The sequence below is a fragment of the Natrix helvetica genome (genome assembly GCF_964273705.1).
Source record: "Natrix helvetica genome assembly, chromosome: 6".
Lineage (NCBI taxonomy): Eukaryota > Metazoa > Chordata > Lepidosauria > Squamata > Natricidae > Natrix > Natrix helvetica.
The window spans coordinates 18,291,579-18,311,346 of NC_138553.1; the positions used below are offsets into that span (position 1 = coordinate 18,291,579).

The window sequence follows — 19,768 nt, forward strand, 5'->3', positions numbered from 1 at the left end:
CTTGTTCTTGCGCAGCCAGGATTAGTGACTGTTTCTTTCTTTAATGTACCTGTTGTTAACCATAACCAAGTTTTTTCACTGTCCACTTTATCTTTTATTTTTTCCAGAAATTGAACATGCAATGCTTTATTCTGCCAACTCCCCATTCTTGATTTCATCACATCTTTTCTGTATTCTTGTTTCGTCTGTTGGGCCTTCAGGAGATTTTTGTTCTTTACTTCGATTAATAGATGTTCTTGACTTTCTTTTAAATAATCAGCCAGTGCATGTTTTTCTTCTTCAACTATTTGCTTCACTTGTAATAATCCTCTGCCACCTGATTTTCGGGGCAGGTATAGTCTATCAGTGTCACCGCGTGGATGTAAACTGTAGTGCATTGTCATTACTTTCCTGGTTTTTCAGTCCAAAATGTCCAAATCAGCTTGTGTCCAGTTAACTATACCAGCTGTGTAACTTATAACTGGTATTGCCCAGGTATTTATGGCCTTGATTGTATTTCCACCATTTAATTTAGATTTCAAAATTTTCCTTACTCTGTTGGTGTACTCTCTCCTGACAATAGTTTTTACTTCTCCATGTTTGATGTTATCCAACGTCAAATTATTATTATTATTAGGCTGGTGGACAGATCAATGTGCTTATTCTGTTATTATTCCTATATATTTGACTAATCTTCAGGATTTCAATCAAACGTATAAGCACTGCTATATTCAACAGGGCTTTCCTCTGAGTAGGAACACAGTTCCTAGCACAGTAAGCCTCCCTTTAGGTCAGTGTTTTTCAACCTTGTCAACTTGAAGATGTCTGGACTTCAACTCCCAGAATTCCCCTGCTGGGGAATTCTGGGAGTTGAAGTCCAGACATCTTCAAGTTGACAAGGTTGAGAAACACTGCTTTAGCTGTTTTATTTCCCCACTGAAATGAGGGGGAATCAAACACGCCTTGATTCCCCCTCGCCTTGAGTGACATCACGCTCTGGTTCTTCTCTATTTCCCAAAGCGATTTTCTGCTCAGTTTTTGCACCGTGAGCAATTCTCTATCAATCGCTCCGAATCAATTGCAATATAGCCCCCCCCCCCCCTTCAAAGGCAACAGCGTCTTTAGCTTGCCCTTGGAAGGGAGGGTACCTGAAGCGAGGCCAAAAAAAAAGAGGAAGGGAAGGAAATAGGGATTGGAGAAGGGAGGAGCCCATCAAGCCACTCGACCAATGCGAGAGGCGAACGCAGTAAGGAAGGCGGGTATCCGGAAGAGGGAAAAAAGTAATCCGCTGTAAATCTTCCCTTCCGCTCGGAAGGGACGGGGAGTGACAGCTGGCAACCATGTTTCAGTTTTTGGTAAGAATTTTGCAAAGGGGGGGACGGCCCGGCTGAGAGGAGCCCTGCAAAAAAAGAGAATTTTTAGATGGCGATGCCCGACCGACTTTGGGTGGTTTGGAAAGCGACGCAGGGTCGAGTCTCGTTAGCGCTTGAACGGGAATGCTGCAGGGACTGGAACTTTTATAAAAAGCACAAAAACTTTCCGGGAAAAAAAGGCTTTGTTGGGGGTTGGGGGATCTGTCCAGCAAAAAACAAAAAAAGCACCCTGGAGAGTCGGGGCAATTTATTTACATATAGCCTCCCACCTTCCAGCGTTAGATCAGAAAGATCGGCAGTTCGGAGGTTCGAATCCCTGGTGCAGGTCTCCTGCGTGAGCAGGGGGTTGGACTGGATGACCTCCAAGGTCCCTTCCAACTCTCTTACTGTTAACTACGGAGAGTTGCTCGCGTTACTAGTCCTTGTCAGATGTAATTAAGCCAACCTCCTGAAAATTGATGCACTTGAGGGATGGTGAACTTTTAAATCCTATAAGCTTTACGGTGATTCTTGAGCTTAACTTCCATGCGAATCTTAATTGTGCAGCTTCTTTCCAAGGGTAGGTTGTAAGCTTGGGTTGTAAGCATTCCTGCCCATGAAAATAATTTTTCTCCTTCCCCCCTAACCACACCTTCAATTCCTCTATAGTCCGTATGTGCTCCTACTTTTTGAAGAAAAAGGTATGTATACAAACTTTTCCCAAACTTTTCTTGGAAATCTCCAGTGATGGAGTAACCATATTTTCAGGAAGTGGCTCTTCCACTGCTTAATAGCTTGCACAATTGGGAAATTCATCCTTATTTCAAATTTGGGTCTCTTTTGTTAAGCTTCCATCCATTGGTTCTTGTCTTAGTCTTGGAGTAGAAATCCACACTTTCTATTCTGTGACGTCCCTTCAGATATTAGAAGGTTACTGTTATGTTTCTCAGCCTTCTCTTCTCTAGACTAAACTAATCATTCATTGTAGAATTTAGTCTCCAACCTCTTTACTTTGTTTGTTGCTCTTGTCTACACTCTAAAAAGTTCTTCAGCATCCTTGTATTATAGTGACCATAACTAGACATAGTGGTTTAGGTGTGGCTTGACCAGTATAACACAGAACGGTATATAGTCACTTTCTGTCATCATAACACTGTTTTTGTGGATTCAGCCCAAAACTTTGTTGACTTTTTTGGGCAGCTGCGACACATTACTGGTTCATTTTCATCTCAGATCCTTTTTGGTAGTACTAGTGCTAAACCCAGATACCACTTATTCATGCATCTGTTTTTTCCTGCTCAAGTTTAGAATAACTTAGAGGCCTGGGCAGGAAAATGGCTACTACCATTATCCTGCATAATCGTTGGTTCTGGATGTTTTATTAAAAAAAAAAAGATATTTGCAGTATTTTAAAGGCTTTTGATTCTATAGAACTACAGATTCTGAGACTACAGATTCTATGAAATTTAATATGCTAAACTAAGGTTTGTTTAAAGAACAATGAGTCTACCTGTAGTAGTAAATCATTGTAGTTGCTTATATTTTAACAATATTGATAATAATACTACATTTTCCAAAAGATCATAATCCGATCAGATTCCTGTATATATTATTGAGATCTACATATAAGGTTAATGTAAACAAGTATTGCAATAGTAATAGTAGTATTTTATTTTTAACCTGCCTTTTTAATATGAATTCTTATTTTAAGAAATGTGGAGTTAATCAGGATCGTGACTAATATTTCTTTTCTCTATTTCCCTGGGGGTGATATAATTAAGACTAGGTTTTGAAATAAATGCTAGACAATTCTGTTGGATTTATTTTTTAATAATACCTATATACGATATTAACTGGGGATAAAATCCACATCAAAATACAATTAGAATTAGAATACACAATGCCAACTGCCCTGCAATTCTCCTGGGGCAAAGTCTAGATATGTGAACTTTAGTTCCCAGAATTCCTCAGCTGGCCTGGACATGGCTGAGAATTTTTAAAATTGAATTTCATGCATCTGGAAAATATCCGTGTTGTAAAACACAGGGATGGAGCATTTTACTTTTATAATTTTTATAGAAGAAATTGAACAACTATTTGTCTGAAATCGTATAGAGTCTCCTGCTTAAACAGAAGGTTAGACTAGAAGACCTCCAAGGTCCCTCCCAACTCTGTTATTCTGTTGTCATCAGTGCCAGTAATTTTTTGCAGACTCTTGTCTATAATCAAATTTCTCAGCTAGTTTTTAGGAATTTTAGCCTTGAGAATCGTTTGTCTTTCCCATTCCCAAGAAGCCAGCCAAACTGGGACAAACTTTGAGGAGCCGAAAGAAGCTGAACTATTTTCATGATAAATTAATAGAAAGAGGGAGTGTGAAATTATATGGCAGAATAATAGAAATAAATAGGAAGTAGGAATACAGATCAGAGAGAAAGAAAATTCTTGTATCTTTGGAGTACAATGGATGTCAATTAAATAGAAGGACCTGTTGTTCTCATATGGAATTTTGAGGTCTGTCTTGCATATTTGTGTAAAAACTGATCCCATTGCAAAATTCCAGAAAGCATGTCAAAAAAATATGAGTGCATTCAAGTTTTCCATCTGCCACTTGATGGAACAATTTCAGTGTATATTTTATACTTTCAACCTGAAACAAGAGGGCCAAGTTTGCTGTAACAGGAACAAATTGGACTTATTAGAGAAGTAAAATATTTACCCCCTACAAAAGTAAATGTTTCAGTATCCATCCTGAAAACACTAGTATGGCACAAGTGATGTTGATGAATGGTCAAATGTTGAGATTCAGAGAGAAATATGAGAAATCTCAGAATCAAGCATGATTTTTCAGAATTAAAAGATGCTGTAACTGCAAATCTCTGTTTGCATGTTCTTTGCATGTCCAAAAAAGGCAGAAAAACGATTCTCATTTCATTGGTCTATAAATTATCCAGAGTGTATCCCTCCCCCCACTCCCCCCCCCCCTGCTGGAAGAAGATGGTGATGCTATCTGATTGCCTGGGATTCTGCTTGGACGTTCCCATTAATATGAATATTTCCATGAGTGAGCCTTATGCATATTGCCTTCCTCAATATGGTTGTATCAACACATGAATGGGAAGTACAGCATCATCGGAATCCGTGCTCCATGGCAGAGTTTCCTGTTAGCTTCCATAGTCAGTTTTTGGAACAAGTGATTGGGGAATAAAGTGTTCTTAAGTTTCTGGAAAACTTAAGTTTCATTAGCATAGTAAGTAATGCTTTATCAGAGAAGAGTGTGTGTGTGTGTGTATAGATATGTTATTTTATTCTTATCCTTCCTTTAAAATCCTAATAAGTAACTCAAGCCAGCAAACATGCATAATACTGCTTCCTCCTCCTTTCCCCCCACAATAATAACCCTGTGAGATAGGTTAGGCTGAGAGAGAGAGTGACGGGCCCAGTCAAGTAGCATAGCAGTCCCCAACCTTTATGGCCTAGTGGGGGGAGTGGGGGGAGAGGGGAACCGGCCAGCATAAGCAAGTCAAGCTCTGTGTGTGTGCATGCCAACCCACCACTCGTACAAGTCAAGCAGCATGCATGCATCCACGCTGGCCAGCCACTCGTACAACTTGTGCTGCATGTATATATGCTGCTGGCCTGCCAGTTGTGCAACTTGAATTGCACTCATGCGCGCTTGCACCAGCCAGCCACTTATGCGTCCCGGTTCTGAAAGTGTCATGGCTGGTAGTAGGCCGCAGCCTGGGAATTAGGAAACCCTGACCTAGCAGGCTTTTGGGCCAGGGGTAGGTTCTGGCCAGCTTTACTGCTGGTTTGCTCATGTGCGTGCTTTGCGTACTGGATGTGCGCCATGCGTGCATGTTCAGTTCAACTAAATTTGTTCTGCGCATGCGCAGAATTTAAAAGCAAGATGGTGGCGCTGACTGGAGAACCGGTTCAGGGGCATGGCAGACCAGGCTTGGGTCTCTGCTGGTTCCAGCGACCCACACCACCATACCACTACCGGTTCGGCTGAACTGGGCCGAACCGGTAGGAACCCACCTCTGTTTCGTGCCCTCTCTATCTTTCATATACTATAGCTTCTTATGTTTAGATATCTTGTTATATGCCATATAGGCATATAGTTTTCTATATTATGTGGAAGACTTGGAGCCCAGTTATTTTGCTTCATAGATTATTAATGTTCAAAGGCACTTTGAACAATTTGTGAGAAATGTTCCTTGGGGAATCATACAGATGCAAAATACAAATTGTGACAGATGTTGTAAAATTAATTTAATAAACTCAAATTAAGTGTATCTACCCTGCCCAAATTAATTCAGATATAGTGAACTTTGCTATTATTTCAAGGAGATGTCTAGATGAAAAATGTGTCCATTGCAGATCTGTCAAAATGGGATTTGTTAGATCAAGATTTTACTGTCATAGCAAGCTCACAGCTAGTCAAATTGGACCAGACTTAGGGTGCCCGGGGAGAAAATGGTGATTTTTAAATCTTTCCCATTTCCAAGAAAGTAAAGCAAACTTCAAAGCAGCTTTCCTCAACCTAGAATCAACTAGAGACATGGGAGTTGCAGTCCAGCATGTCTAGAAGGGCATATTGTTGGGGAAAGTTAAATTAAATGAAGAACAAAAATTCAGAGTTACTGCTTCTCCAGATGAGGTTATGAAAATTAATATTGAACTGTACATTATTTTAAATGGCTTTTCTTCACTTTTTTTCAGCACCACATCTACTCTATTGTACAGGAAATGAGATGCGAATGGCATACAATGGCAGACTTTTGAAAACAATCATAATTTTAAATGCTCACATTTTAAATAGCTCTTTCTATTCTTGGTTGTCAGTAAAACCTGCAGTTCATTCATGGTTGAAGCGGAGCTTCTCAAGTGCTAAAAGCAATTAACCTCCAGGCATCGGAATGTTATATTAATGTTTCATTACTCTTTCAGTGTTATGAGATTTGAAGACTTCATTACCCAGATGGAAACCATTTAAGAAGTGCACATCTAAATTAGTCCAAAACTCTTGTTTTTGGAAAATAGATGAATAAAATTGGATAAATCTGCATGCACAGGAATAAGCCACCACAAATCGACTGCAGTATGTCGTACTGGACTGCACTGTGGAGCTATGTTAAGCAAAGTTTTTTATGTGATTCAGAGTTTAGTATGGATGATCATACACCAACATTTAATCTGTTAGTTTGACTACCATTTGGTTTTCCATGGAAGCATCTTTGAAATGCCCATGAAGGTACTTAGTGGAACTCCTGCTCTGTTTCTTTGGACATAATTCTTGTGATTATTATTTTTTTCTATCTAGGGATTTAGTTATCTGTGTATTAATTTTCTGGGGTTTATATGCTGCTCCAATTAGAGTGGCCCAGTATGCATCAATATAAAAGGACATATATATACTTTGGAAGTAATTGATCTCTTTCTAATGCCCCCTTGATCATGCTATGGCATGATTTTTTTATACAGAATCATGGAATCATGGAGGTGGAAAAGACTGGAGGTCTTTTAGTCCCCCTGTGGTGACCCACTAGGACACTTAGCGCCCTCTCATACTACTGTTGAGCCAGACGACCTGCCCATTTGCAGATATTACTTTTCTTATCACTGAACTGCATCTTTTGGATAGGACCCAATGCTCAAGTCTGTCAAGATCCTTTTGACTCTTGATGCGCTCTTACAAAGTGTTAGCATCCTCCACCCCCACCCCCAGTTTGGTGTCATCTGCAAATTTGATGAGTGCCACTTCAGTCCTCTCATCTAGGTCATTTATGAAGATGTTGAAGAGCGTTGGGCCCAAGACAAAACCTCGAGGTACCCAGCTGCATGCTTCCCTCAACATAGAAGTATTTTGACAGGAGCGGGGCAAAACGAAGGTGCAAAACAGATATACTGCCTCTGCAGCGAGGGTGGGTTGCTGCCGGTTTTACCACCTGTTCGCAACCCGCACGCCCCAGACTGTGGCTGTGCGCGCATGCACTACTCAATGTAAATTGTCCTTCGCGCATGTGCAAAACAATTTACAGTGAACTGCGCACGCGCAGTCACTAAAATCCAAAATGGCGGCAGCCCAGTGGTGGCGAGGGAACAGGTTTGTGGGCGTGTCAGGCCTGAGTCGCTGCCGGTTCTGTGACCCAGGTCTGAATTCCACTACCGGTTTGGCTGAACCGGGCCGAACTGGCAGCAACCTACCTCTGCTCTGCAATATAGGGGTTTTTTTGCTCTTAAAATCTTACAGATTTTCTCCCCAGTGCCCTGCCCCCCCTCTCCCTCCCCCACGGGCCATTGACATTCCTTCTGTAGTTCTGAAAGGTCCCAGTGTCTTTTAAAGCAGGGGTCCCTAACCCACTCCTGGGCCGTGGCCTATTCAGAACTGAGCTGTGTGAGAGGCGGGCTGATGGGCATGTGCACACTCAGTTGAAACTTGTGCGAGAAGTGGTCCAGCAAGCATTCGTGTGCAGGTATGTGCATTCTCTTGCATGTCAGCCCACCGCTTGCACAAGTTCACCTGTTCACACATGTGTGTTCACCTCCCCACTGTTCGTGTGGCCATGTTCCCCTCCTTCTCCCCCAGCCGGGCCACCAAGCCTCAAAGGTTGGGGGCCGTGTTTGAAAGAAGTGTATGTTCTAGCCACAAAAAACTTACCCACTTACCAATGGTTTGTCATTTTGATATTATCAAATAGAGAAGCAGGAACAGCCATGATAAAATGCTGACAGCTAAATAAGTGGCAATTATGTCAGTGGAAAAGGAAGCTCCCCTATTGTGTTTTTCTCTCTCACACCGGCTACTAGGAATATACTATCTGAGGCAAGGGTGGGTTCCTGCCAGTTCTAACCTCTTCTATAGAAGAGGTTCCATAAATATACAGTGCCGTTTTGAACCGGTTCCAGCTCCCTCCCCCCGCCCATCCGCACATCATCAAGATGAAGAGCGAGAGGAGGAATTCTGGGAGTTGAAGTCCACAAGTCTTAAAGCTGTCACGTTTGAACACCCCTGGGGGGGGGATTTTCTAAAGGGTTGGGGTGCAAGGGTCTTGTAACTTGACCGTATTATGACTTGCACACTTCAATGCCAGAGTTCCTGGCCAACATGACTGGAGGAGGAATTCTGGGAGTTGAAGTTCACAAGTCTTAAAGCTGTCAAGTTTGAACACCCCTGGGTTTTTTTTCCTAAAGGTTTAGGGGTGCAAGGATCTTGTAACTTGACAGCTTTAAGACTTGCGTGCTTCAAATGCCAGAGTTTCTGAGCCAACATTTTGGTTGCTAAGCAAGAGCGTTGTTAAGTGAATTTCACATTTTACAAGTTGGCCATGCCCACCCGGTCACATGGCTGGCAAGCCACTCCCACCCAGTCACATGGCAGGCAAGCCACTCCCACAAAGCAGGCCACACCTACAGAAGAGGTTCTAAAATAATTGAAACCCACCACTGATCTGAGGCCTTCCAAAATCCTGGCCTCACTGTTTGCACAACCCCAATGTTTAAATTGCAAATGGTGAATAGAGGAATTATTTGTGTGTAGTTTACATGAAATTCAGCCAAATGTTGGAAACCATTTGGCAAAAACATTAGCTAAAAACATGGTAAACACTTTAATGAAAATCAGGTTTCGGCCTGAAATTGGCAAAACATTTGTTTCGAAAGATAGAATGGAAAACTAATTGTATTTCTACATTTCATGTGCGGCAAGAGAGAGAGAGAAGTAAAATCCTCAACGTTATCCTTTTTGTTCTTCCTCCAGCTCGGTTTTGCAGTTGGCAATGTAGTTGGAATGTATTTGGCCCAGAACTATGATGTAAGTATTTTTGCTGCTTTTGAAATTATGTTAAGATTTGGAATTTGTGAGCATTGTAAAGCCTGTCAAACACCAGATGATTCTGAACTCCAGTTCCCATTTTTTTCTGGAATGCAGTGATCAAAAATATCAAAGATGATGAGACTTGTTGACCTAGAACAGGGGTGTCCAAACTTGGCAACTTTAAGACTTGTGGACTTCAACTCCCAGAATTCCCCAGCCAGCTCTGCTGAACCAGTTCCGGCTCCCGCCCGTCCTCACATCATCAAGATGAAGAGTGAGAGGAGGAATTCTGGGAGTTGAAGTCCACAAGTCTTAAAGTTGCCAAGTTTGGACACCCCTGACCTAGAATATCTGAAAGGCTATTGATTTCATATTTTTCTATGTAACCACAATCCAGCAGCTTTTGATTTGTGTAATAAAGAGAGTCCAGATCAATTTTACTTTCCTTCACCCATTCGTTCATTTCATTCTGTTTCCACATTAGCCTCCTCTTATATGCACAAGCTATTTGTGATATATTTTGACACTTTTCCATTGAAACCTGCATAACAAGTTTTAGAATAAGAGCCGAGGTGGCGCAGTGGTTAGAGTGCAGTACTGCAGGCTGCGACTGCTGACTTCTGTCTGCCTGTAATTTGACAGTTCAAATTTCACCAGGCTCAATGTTGACTCAGCCTTCAATCCTTCCGAGGTGGATAAAATAAGGACCCAGATTATTTGGGACAATATGCTGACTCTGTAAACTGCTTAGAGCTGCAAAGCACTGTGAAGCAGTATATAAGTCTAAGTGCTATTGCTAGAATGCTAGTTTTTTCTGAAGTGTTTGTGCCAGAAGGCACCAAAATCCGCCTACTTTTCCACAGCTACTAATTCCAACAGCAAAGGTTCAAATACAGAAATTAAATAAATCCATTTGTGGTCAGTCTTGCAAAGACACTAGAGTATGGTGCAGACTAGAGTATGGAAAAAGATCCATCCCTGTACATATCATGGATCCAGAGATGACCTTGAATTGACTCTGTAAACTGCAGTGATTCTGATGTTCCTTTATATGTTTATAGGTTCCAAACATTGCAAAGAAGATTGAAGACATCAAGAGAGATGTTGAAGCGAAGAAGAAGCCTCCAAATGATAAATGATGCTGACTATTCAACATAGATGGTGTACTTTAACCATCCAGGTGTCAAAACTTTATTGGCTTTAATGAATGATGCCAGGCCTGACCTCAGAAGCCTTAAAAAGCATTCAGGCTTAGCGTTATTATATCCATGTGGCCTCCTTGCACTTGACTTTTTCCCAAAGAAAAAAACATCCCATATATATATATATATGCACACACAAACTGGACTTTTGTTCTTGTTGTATTGCTTCAGTAATACTTTATATTTAGTAATAACAAGAGTCAGGAACAGAATGAAGATATGCCAGTAATTATTTCAATCTTAAAAAAATCTAACTCTACAAATATTGGTATCTATTTGTAAGATACCAAACGTCTGATAAAAATCTTGTTGCTAAAATATGACCTTTCTATTTTATTTTTGGGCATTCCTGCAACATATATAGACTGCACATAGTCAGTAAATTGAACGTCAAAATGTTGAGCAGTTCATAGAGGTATGATGCCAATATGCTTCATTCATTGTTTGTAAAAATTGTAAAAAAAATAATAATTAAAATTTGAACACCTTAAATAAATTGTTGTAATGTATCAACAACAATGTACTCATCTTCCAATTCTTAGCTGGTATTTTTGTCAATAATGTTTTTAAGGGTTTACCATTCTGGTATAACTAGGAATTGATGGAGTCCTGTACTTGCATTCCGATGATGAAAACATGAACCAAACTATGCAAAGTTACTGGCTTGTATCTGTTGAAGCCCTTTGGTGAAACAAAGAAAGATGAATGTATTTAAATATGGTAACTCTCATTGGAAACATTTAAGAAGAGGCTGGACAATCATTGCAGACATTGCCAATAGCATACCTATTGCCCCCTCTAAACATTTTTGTACCCTTCTCTGACTGATCACTCTATTAAATGTTGTTAATGGAAATGCTGACAATTGGCAACAGGGTTAGTCTGATTTTAAAATAATCTACCCCAAATGCAAATCTCCTTCTCTACCGAAACCCTTCCTTACCACAAATATCAAAAGTTTTGGCTTCCTAAGGTTGAATAATGGACTAGATAATATGCTTGTGGCCAGATGAACATGGAACCTAGAATGCTAGTTTTGTATCATATGCTAAATGGATTACCTATATATTTACACGAGAATTGCTTGAATTTATTGTTTTCTTCATTTGTTAAACAGTGTTTTGGTAATCGTAGGCGTGGGGTTTTAATAATGCTCCTATACTATGTTGAGTATGGCTTTATGGATTACCATGTGCATTTAAAATGTGGGTATTATAACAAAAAATAAATAAATATTAAAATATTGTAGGAAATGTCAGCTTTTAAAAGGTGTCCAATTGACAGTGATGTCATTGAGAATCTTTTCCCCTTGACTTAACTTTTAGTTCTCTGTGTGGAATTATATTCATCATATCAAACTTGATGGGACTTTTAGGATCATAACAACAAAGGTTCTCTTTGTATCATCATTTGTGAGACCTTGACCATCAGATATAGATATAGTGTTAGGGCATCATTATCAATTGCCTTTTCTACAGAATACAAGTATTTGGGTAAAATTGCTTGATTTCCCGACCAATCTAATTTTATCAGAATTTTCTTTCTTTCTCTCTTTCAGAGTCTTGTCTATATGAGTAGAGGAAAAGTGGACTGTTGTCTCAATTAATGTAAATTTTCAGAAAGGAAGATTTTGAGAAAATGCTAATTTTACATGAAACAGCATGAAATTGTTTCTCTAGATTGCATATTTGTTACCATTAAATCAATGGAACTATTGCTTTATGTCATGGTCTGCAGAGTTCAGTTTTATAATTCTGGCCATCTTCTGAAATTTACACATGGGATTTTGAAGAATTACAAAATTCTTTCTCATGTCTGCAAAATATGAAGGTTCAAACAGTACAAAATAAAATCTGGTTATTCACTTCCACTGAGAGTTGCCAGTTTCTCTTTGAATTACATTCTTTCAATTCTACTTAGCCAACACTATTTCTAGGACAGTTTTCTTGTGCAACTTACGGAAGAGATAACAACAGATTTGAATACTAGGAGTTTTAGAATAAAAGTATGGGTTGTACATGAAATATTTTAACAAATTAGTGTGTTACCTTTTGGTATACTTCGTGAATTGTACACAGATTATATTATAAGAAAAGATGAAGTAGATCAATGTTTTTCAACCTCAGCAATCTTTAAGACATGTGGATTTCAACTTCCAGAATTCCTCACACAGCATGTGAGGTTGAGTAAATAAACAGAAGTCATTGTCTTATGCTGGGAAGTAATCATGGTGCATATTTTATATCCATCTGATGATCTACCTGTCCATCCAGGGATAAGCATATGCAAACTATGTAAATATATGTGGAGTTTGTGAAATAAAGGGATTCAACTTAGAGTAACAGTTGGTAAATGTCATACCTCTTAAACCATCATTTTTGTGTCTTTGAATTATAAATTTGACGGTAAGAATTAAGGAACAAGAATTCAGCTGTTCTGGACTATATGCAGCCTTATTGTTCATTTGATGTAAATGTCTTGAATTAGAAAACTCACAAATTTCGGGCATGTGATACAAGAAGATAAATACGTTTAGGAATGTTGAGGGAAGGGGAAGAAAGAGAAGGCAACAAATAACACAGATTGATATTAAAATTACTGCTATGTCGTTAGAAAAACAGAATTCTCACTGGACAAAAGTCAAAATGGCAATTCATGCTATCAAAGTAGTTGAACCTCAGCTGATCACATCAAAATAATTTTATATTCATAGCCCCTTAAAACAGTCAAATACCATAGCATGAATTGATAGTCCTTTTTAATAGGAAAAAAAAGTTTTTTCTTATAAAAGTTAATACGTTTGGATAGAAATATTGTCATTTGTGTATGCATCTGTTGCTAGACTTGTGTACCAAATTTTAATTTGGGAAATTTAAACTGGTAACTACCCATATAATTTTTCAATAATCAAATCAAGTGTCCTAATTATGCAGGGAAGTTTTATTTTGTTCTTTTATTTGCAAATTGTTTCCATTATGAAACTTATTTATTTCTAATCACTTATTTTAATAACCATAAAGTATTTATTTTTTTCTTCTCTATTATTTCCAAGTAATATGCAATACAGCTTTCGCTGTGTATTATGGCTGGGTTTATACAATATACTGAATTATATTCTGCTTAATTGTATTTTGTTAAATTGGCTGGGTCTATGCATCATTTATTTATTATTTCAATTTATGATGCATAATAAAGGAAATACTAACCAAGTCAATATTGAAAACATGTGTTGAAAATGACACACCACTGGTTTCCATATCACGCAGCAGGAGTGTTGTTTTGTTGCTGTTGTTTAACTATTGTTATTCTGATTAGTTCTCATTTTGGGATAAAGGACAGGCCAAATAATGTTACCAGTAATATTATTTTTCTCAGCCCTGACCCATTTTTATATATAGTCAAGGGAATTCTAAATCTCTCTATATAAAAGCCAAATACCACTCACTCATCATGAAATCCCTAGAACCGTAAAGCCTACAAACTTGAAATTTGGCACGTATGTTCCTCTTGGCTTCACTTCTTTCGAAATGACCATCAGACCATTAGTATTTCATATACAGTATTATATTCACACCCTCTGATGCTAAGGAGTTACACATTCTATTCCCCCTCCCCACCTGAAAGAAACTCTGTTCCAACTGCCAGTTGCCTCACATTCTGTTACCTCAGTTCAAACTGGCAGATGTTCCGCTTCTTCACTCAAGGAGCGGTCTGGGATTCCTTACAGTACCAAATGTTGGTACCCTACCAAAATGTCTACACCTTCCACCGATGAAACTGCTTCTGGACTCAAGGCATCAGGAGTGATATTCCCTTAGGTGTTTCAATCACTTTCCACCACTGAGCCAATGGATTGAACTGGAGTAAACCAGATTTCTCCTGCATTGCCCAATCACACAGTTTCATCGTGAAGCACGGGTATCCAGCTAGTAGGATATAAGTTTGCAGTTAAAAGACATTAGTGATATTCTTTGCCTACATTCAAGTCTTCAGTAAGATTAGCATTTTATTTCTTTTAATTTCTTATTATTAGAGAACGAACAGCCTTTTCATGTTAGAGAATGTTGTGGAAACTCTACAGCCCAACAACATACATCTACTTTAGATTAATTCCTAAATTAGATTTGATGGGAGTCGTTTGCTCATGATTTTTTCAAGTTCTTTCCTATATCAAGCAAATCAAATACATAACCAGGATGTAAGGGATGGGCAAAGTTTGACAAATTTACTTGTACCTGCTGTCATTGGAAAGATTGTAGTTGAAGAAAGAATGTGCCAGACACACAAATCCTCTCCAGAGCAGGCCTGCCATTAGTTCACACCCTGCTGATGAAAGCCCAGACACGCTGGGCAGGCCATGTTGCAAGGATGCCAGACCATCGCATCCCCAAACAGCACCTCTATGGTGAGCTGTCTCAAGGAAAGCAATCACACTGCGGGGGGGGGGGGGGATGGACAGAAGAAGAACCACAGCACAAGAGAAGCATGCACTCCGCAAAGCCAGAGCTGCAAATGCTGTAACCATGGTGCCCACACATGTCTGCCAGACATGTGGCAGAACATTCTGTGCCTGTATAGGCCTTACCAGCCACCTGCGGACACATCATGGACAGCCCACAACCCATTAGATGTCAAGGTCCTCTTTGAACACAATGAAAGAACCTCATCATCAAGTTGAAGAAAGAATGGATCCTGGATTGTATCTAGCCATGTCCTGTTATGTGTGATGCAGATTTATTACTTGCCTGTTCCTCCGTTTCCTTCAAATAGCCAAATCCTTCTAAGAAACGATCTTGAAAAGTAGGGGCTTGCACAATTCATCTAAAGAAATGCGTGGCTGATGGGGATTTGAATGTGTATCTTACCAATATTTGGCCAATATTCCAAACATTGTAGCAGATGGTCAGGTTGTTGGAGTTGCATGAGAAGCAATTACAGATACTAATGGAGCTATTGCAGAAAAGATTCAAATATATTTTCGTGAGTTGCAATGAGCCCCTCAGCTCTATACCTGGAAGATACTGGTATAAATTTAATTAATATAATAAATAATGGCTATTGTTCAGCAGAAGCCACTGAAGTCCACACTGAAGGTTCTATCAGAAAAGCACAACTGGCAATCAACTTTTTTTGTGGGAGGGAGGGACAGGATACTTTTTATAGTTGTAGATTTCACCCTTGAAGGTTGCAGGAGATTTGTATGATGACAACATCACCAGAGAGAAAGGGATGAATAATTGTCTTTTTTTTCACGGTGAGAGGAAATTTATTTTTAAGGGCAAAATGGATGTTTTAGTCCAGACAAAGCCTTCTCACATGAGTTTTGTACCTTTATAGTGCAAAATAAAAGCAGAGTATAGGGAGCTTGTCCTACTCCTGGTGGAAACACCTAGAAGTGTAAGAGGACATTTGCTTAGCTAGCCAAATTAAACCCATCAGTCAGAGGGCCAACAGCTGTTGTAACCAGATAACCCTCATATCCCTAGAGAAAAAAAAAACCTTTTGCCATTCTGATCCTAATAGGAAGAGTGGATACCTTACAAAAACAAGCAGACAAAAAAAGAGAGAGAAAAGGGAAAACGTGTTTGGACATCCCCACTACAATTTCTATGCACCACAAGAATATTAACATTTTTAGACTTTGCTTTATTACAAGCAATTTCTGCAACAGAAACATTTGCAATAGGAACAAAAGATGGTTATTACTTTTCTTCATGGAAAAACAATAACAAAGGCAATTGGGATATAATTATTGCAGGTTATGTATCATCTCTAATAGGATAAGAATACAGAAGCATTATGAAAATAATAAGTCTATTGTGAAGGCACATAGTTGCAGAATAAATCTTAGGAATTCCAGCTGTCCCGTCACAGGATCTTTCAAAGGGAACATGCCTGATTCTTCCGGAACTCAGCAAAGTCACACTGGCATATTTGTGTGAATCTTATCCATAGTCTGCAATTCCAGCAAGTAAAAACAATGCTTCCAGCAAAAACATTTCCAGGAGGCAGCCAAAAATCTGCCTTAAATCTTGTTACCCTGAAAGGTTTCTTCCTGGGGCATCATTTAGATTTAGAATGACTGAGCTGGAAGGGACCTTGGAGGTCTCCTAGTCCAGCCTCCTGCTCAACCAGAAAAACCTATGCTATTTCAAATCAGTGACTGTCTAGACTCTTCTTGAAAACATCCAGTGATGGAGTGCCCACAATTTCTGGAGGAAAGCTGTTCCACTAGTGAATAGTCCTCATTGTTAGGAAGTTTCTCCTTAATTCCAGGTTGCTTCGCTCTTTGATTAGTTTCCAACCATTGTTCCTTGTCCTGCTCTCTGGTGCTTTGGAGAAAAATTTTCCCCTGTTCTTGTGCTAAACTGTATGCAGAATTTCACGGAAAAGTAAAACTGCAGGACATCTGTGTTTATGAAGAGTTCTCTGAAAGTTATTAAAAGATTCTTAGCAGAGGCCATTGCTAACAATGCCTCCTTCTCTTCGAGGTATTTCTCAGAGCTAAATGAGGATTAAGGAGCTTACGTGCTTGTATTTACAGCTAACCATAAATGCAGATGCTTTTAAATCCTTCTTAGACTTGTCAGTGGCATATTTCAGCACAGGAAAGATTCCTATTCCCCCCTCCCCCAAATTGCATTTCAGAAGCAGGTTTATCATTGCAAAGGTCGAAACCAAGCAAATATTTTCAGTAAGAGAAAAAAAAAATCATTAAAGTGAGTTAGTCTATTTTATGAAATGTTTAATTGTGTTTGATAATAATAGTGCAATACAAAAACACATCATCAAACACAGGGGTGTCAAACTCAAGGCCCGCAGGCCGGATTCGGCCCACAGAGTGCTTAGATCTGGCCCACGGGCTGCCCTGGAAACAGTGAAGGACCGGCCTGCGGTGCCTCTGCCAGCAAAAATGGAGTTCGGGAGGGCAGGGCTCCGTTTTCGGCCATGATGGTCTCCTGCAGCCTTCTGCCAGCAAAAATGGAGCTTGGGGAACTTATGTTCAGCCTCCCGGGCCTGTTTTTGCTAGCAGAGGGCTTCAAGAGGCCATCACAGCCAAAAATGGATCCTCAATGAGTGATATCAAGATGGCTACACACACCCATCCTGGCCATGCCCCCTGGCTATGCCCAAGGGGCCCCAGCCACCCAGCCGCCCAAGGTCAAACACAACCCTGATGCGGCCCTCAATGAAATCGAATTTGACACCCTGATCAAACAGAAAGGACATCTATCCAGCAGTTTTTGTGATGTTTTCTTCAAGTAGGATGTTATGTCGAACACTTTCAAGTCAGTCTTGATTATTGGCAATTGCCTGAACAAGTTTCTTGGCCAGATTTTGGAAACAATGGTTTGGAAACAACATTGCTTGTTTCCTAAGGTTCAGCGGGAATAAATGACCTAAGGCACCCAGTTGGCTTTGCATTGTAAGGGTTAGGGTTAGGGCTAGAACTCACAGTCTCCTGGTTTCTATCCTGAGGCCTAAACCACTACACCAAACTGGCGTTCTTAATCAAAATTAGCAAAGGAAAATAAATAAGGGAGCGAGATGGGGGAGGAAACGGTGGAAAAGCAATATGAGCAAGGCAGCATTTACTGAACAGTAGAACATTCACTTTAAACATTTAAAAAGAAAAGTTTAGAGACTCAAGAGACTGTGTGTATAGGATGGCTTTATGCTATGAATATGAATAGAACCCACATTTCCACTGAGACTACCAAAAGAATGTTAAGGATGCTTTATAACCATGATAGCGAACCTATGGCACGCGTGCCAGAGGTGGCACACAGAGCCCTCTCTGTGGGCATACATGCCGGCCAGTTGGTCATCAGGTTTCCAAGGCACTCATGTGCACCGGCCAGCTGGTCATTGGGGTTCTGAGGTGTGCATGCCAGCTAGTCATCAGGATTCTGGTGCTTTGGCGCGTGCATGCGCCTTCTGGTTTGCACTCTCTGTGCCTAAAAGGTTCACCATCACTGCTTTATAAGAATCCTTATAAAGTAGCTTCTATATACAGCTTTCTGCACAAACATTTGCAAAGTTAACCCTTCAACTTTAAATTGACACTAAAGTACCGTGAGTTACATACATGAAAATGGGGGGGGGAAAAGACATGTTTCAGTATTCAGTTAACAGTAGAAAATAAAAATGCTAGATGGTAGATGTAATATTTGGGATAACTTCAATTAAGTTACATCTTATTTTATTCCTGCTCCTGGTATAATATATAGTCAAGTCTCCTTGTTTAATATATACGTACAATCATGTTTGTCCACTTTCTGGGATTTGGCAATTGTTTCCAATGTTGTCTATGATGGGGCAGTAATGTTATTACTGGCTTGGGCCCAATCAGGAAATATGTCCAGTTGGAAGAGTTTAATTCCCCAAGTATTTATGGCCAATGTAACAATCACTAGTCCAATGATATTAACACCAAAGCCAGCTTTGATCTGCAAATAAAAAGAAAAAGCACAATAATGAGTATCAATTTGAATAAGGGCTTACAGTTCAAACACACCAGGTCCAGATAGATTTTGACATTTTTTTTTCATAGACCAAATCCCGAGTGCCTTTAGATCAGCTACAGTACTTAATTGGATTAAATCATTTCCTTCTATTTCCAGATGTGTCCTCATGTTCACTTTGCCAAACTACAGCCAACAAGGCACTAACTGGGTTGAAATAACCCTAGCTCTATCTCTAATCTATCTATGTCAGCTTTTCTCAGCCTTGCCATTTTAAAGATGGATGGACACATAAACTCTGAAAGTTGTCAAGGTTGAGAAACGCTAATCTATATTTTCTGTCTGAGATTTCCTTAATTCTAACCAAGACTTTTCCTTAACTATTTTTTGCCTTTATAGCATTTTTGACACCATTCGTTGAGAGTTGGGGATGGTAGTGACAATAATAGTGGTGGTGGAAACCATAATTTCAAAGCTATCATAAATGTAATTTGTACACTTACAAATAATGTAAATCTATTATCACTGCATCACAGCATTGGTTGAACTGCTTCATTGTTTTTGAACTGTACTTGATTTAGTTGTGGGTGCTTAGTACATACCATATCTTTGATTTGACAGTGCCCATAAGTGAAGACAATGGCATTTGGAGGGTTGCCCACTGGTAGCATTACCGCAAAAGAGATGCACATAGTGACAGGGACCAGGGTATACAGTGGGTTGATTTGGAGGCTTTCGGACTATAAAGAGAACGAGGAAGACTAATTCTTTTGGTCATATGCATAATGAAACTGGAAAAACAATATTATTACATCTAGGGCCATGGCTTAGTATTAGACTAACGCACAGGTTATCTGGATTCACATTTTTCTTTCAACCATAGAGGTACAGTGCAAGTTATTGGAGAAATAAACTAACAAACAAACAATAAACAAACAAACAAACAAATAAATA

General features: G+C 39.6%; 2 protein-coding genes across 5 annotated transcripts in view; one reads left to right on the forward strand and one right to left on the reverse strand.

Annotated features, from left to right (window-relative positions):
* Window positions 1-1,231: 1,231 nt before the first annotated feature.
* On the forward strand, window positions 1,232-12,071 carry STMP1 (short transmembrane mitochondrial protein 1). Of its 4 annotated transcripts, none has more exons than XM_081956796.1 (4): window positions 1,241-1,334; window positions 6,282-6,464; window positions 9,091-9,144; window positions 10,209-12,071. In XM_081956796.1, the coding sequence occupies exons 2-4, from the start codon at window positions 6,399-6,401 to the stop codon at window positions 10,284-10,286; spliced, it is 198 nt and encodes a 65-aa protein (XP_081812922.1). In that variant the 5' UTR covers window positions 1,241-1,334; window positions 6,282-6,398; the 3' UTR covers window positions 10,287-12,071. The 4 variants fall into 4 exon arrangements, with proteins under 4 accessions (XP_081812923.1, XP_081812922.1, XP_081812924.1 ...); XM_081956798.1 differs by having other exon boundaries at window positions 1,258-1,334; window positions 6,054-6,585; XM_081956795.1 differs by having other exon boundaries at window positions 1,258-1,334; window positions 6,054-6,464.
* Window positions 12,072-18,592: 6,521 nt separating this feature from the next.
* The window catches only part of SLC13A4 (solute carrier family 13 member 4), a gene marked incomplete at its 5' end in the record, with an annotated part of 43,835 nt that continues 42,659 nt past the window's right edge, over window positions 18,593-19,768 (reverse strand). The window contains 2 exons of the mRNA XM_081958702.1: window positions 18,593-18,799; window positions 19,417-19,554. Coding sequence (XP_081814828.1) covers window positions 18,659-18,799; window positions 19,417-19,554 — 279 coding nt within the window. The 3' untranslated portion in view covers window positions 18,593-18,658. The remainder of the gene's footprint in view (window positions 18,800-19,416; window positions 19,555-19,768) is intronic.

Coding starts and splice junctions, on each gene's coding strand:
- STMP1 (XM_081956796.1), top strand. CDS start 6,399: ATGCACAGGAATAAGCCACCACAAATCGACTGCAGTATGTCGTACTGG. Junction 6,465..9,090: donor GGACTGCACTGTGGAGCTAT/GTTAAGCAAAGT, acceptor TTCTTCCTCCAG/CTCGGTTTTGCAGTTGGCAA. Junction 9,145..10,208: donor ATTTGGCCCAGAACTATGAT/GTAAGTATTTTT, acceptor ATATGTTTATAG/GTTCCAAACATTGCAAAGAA.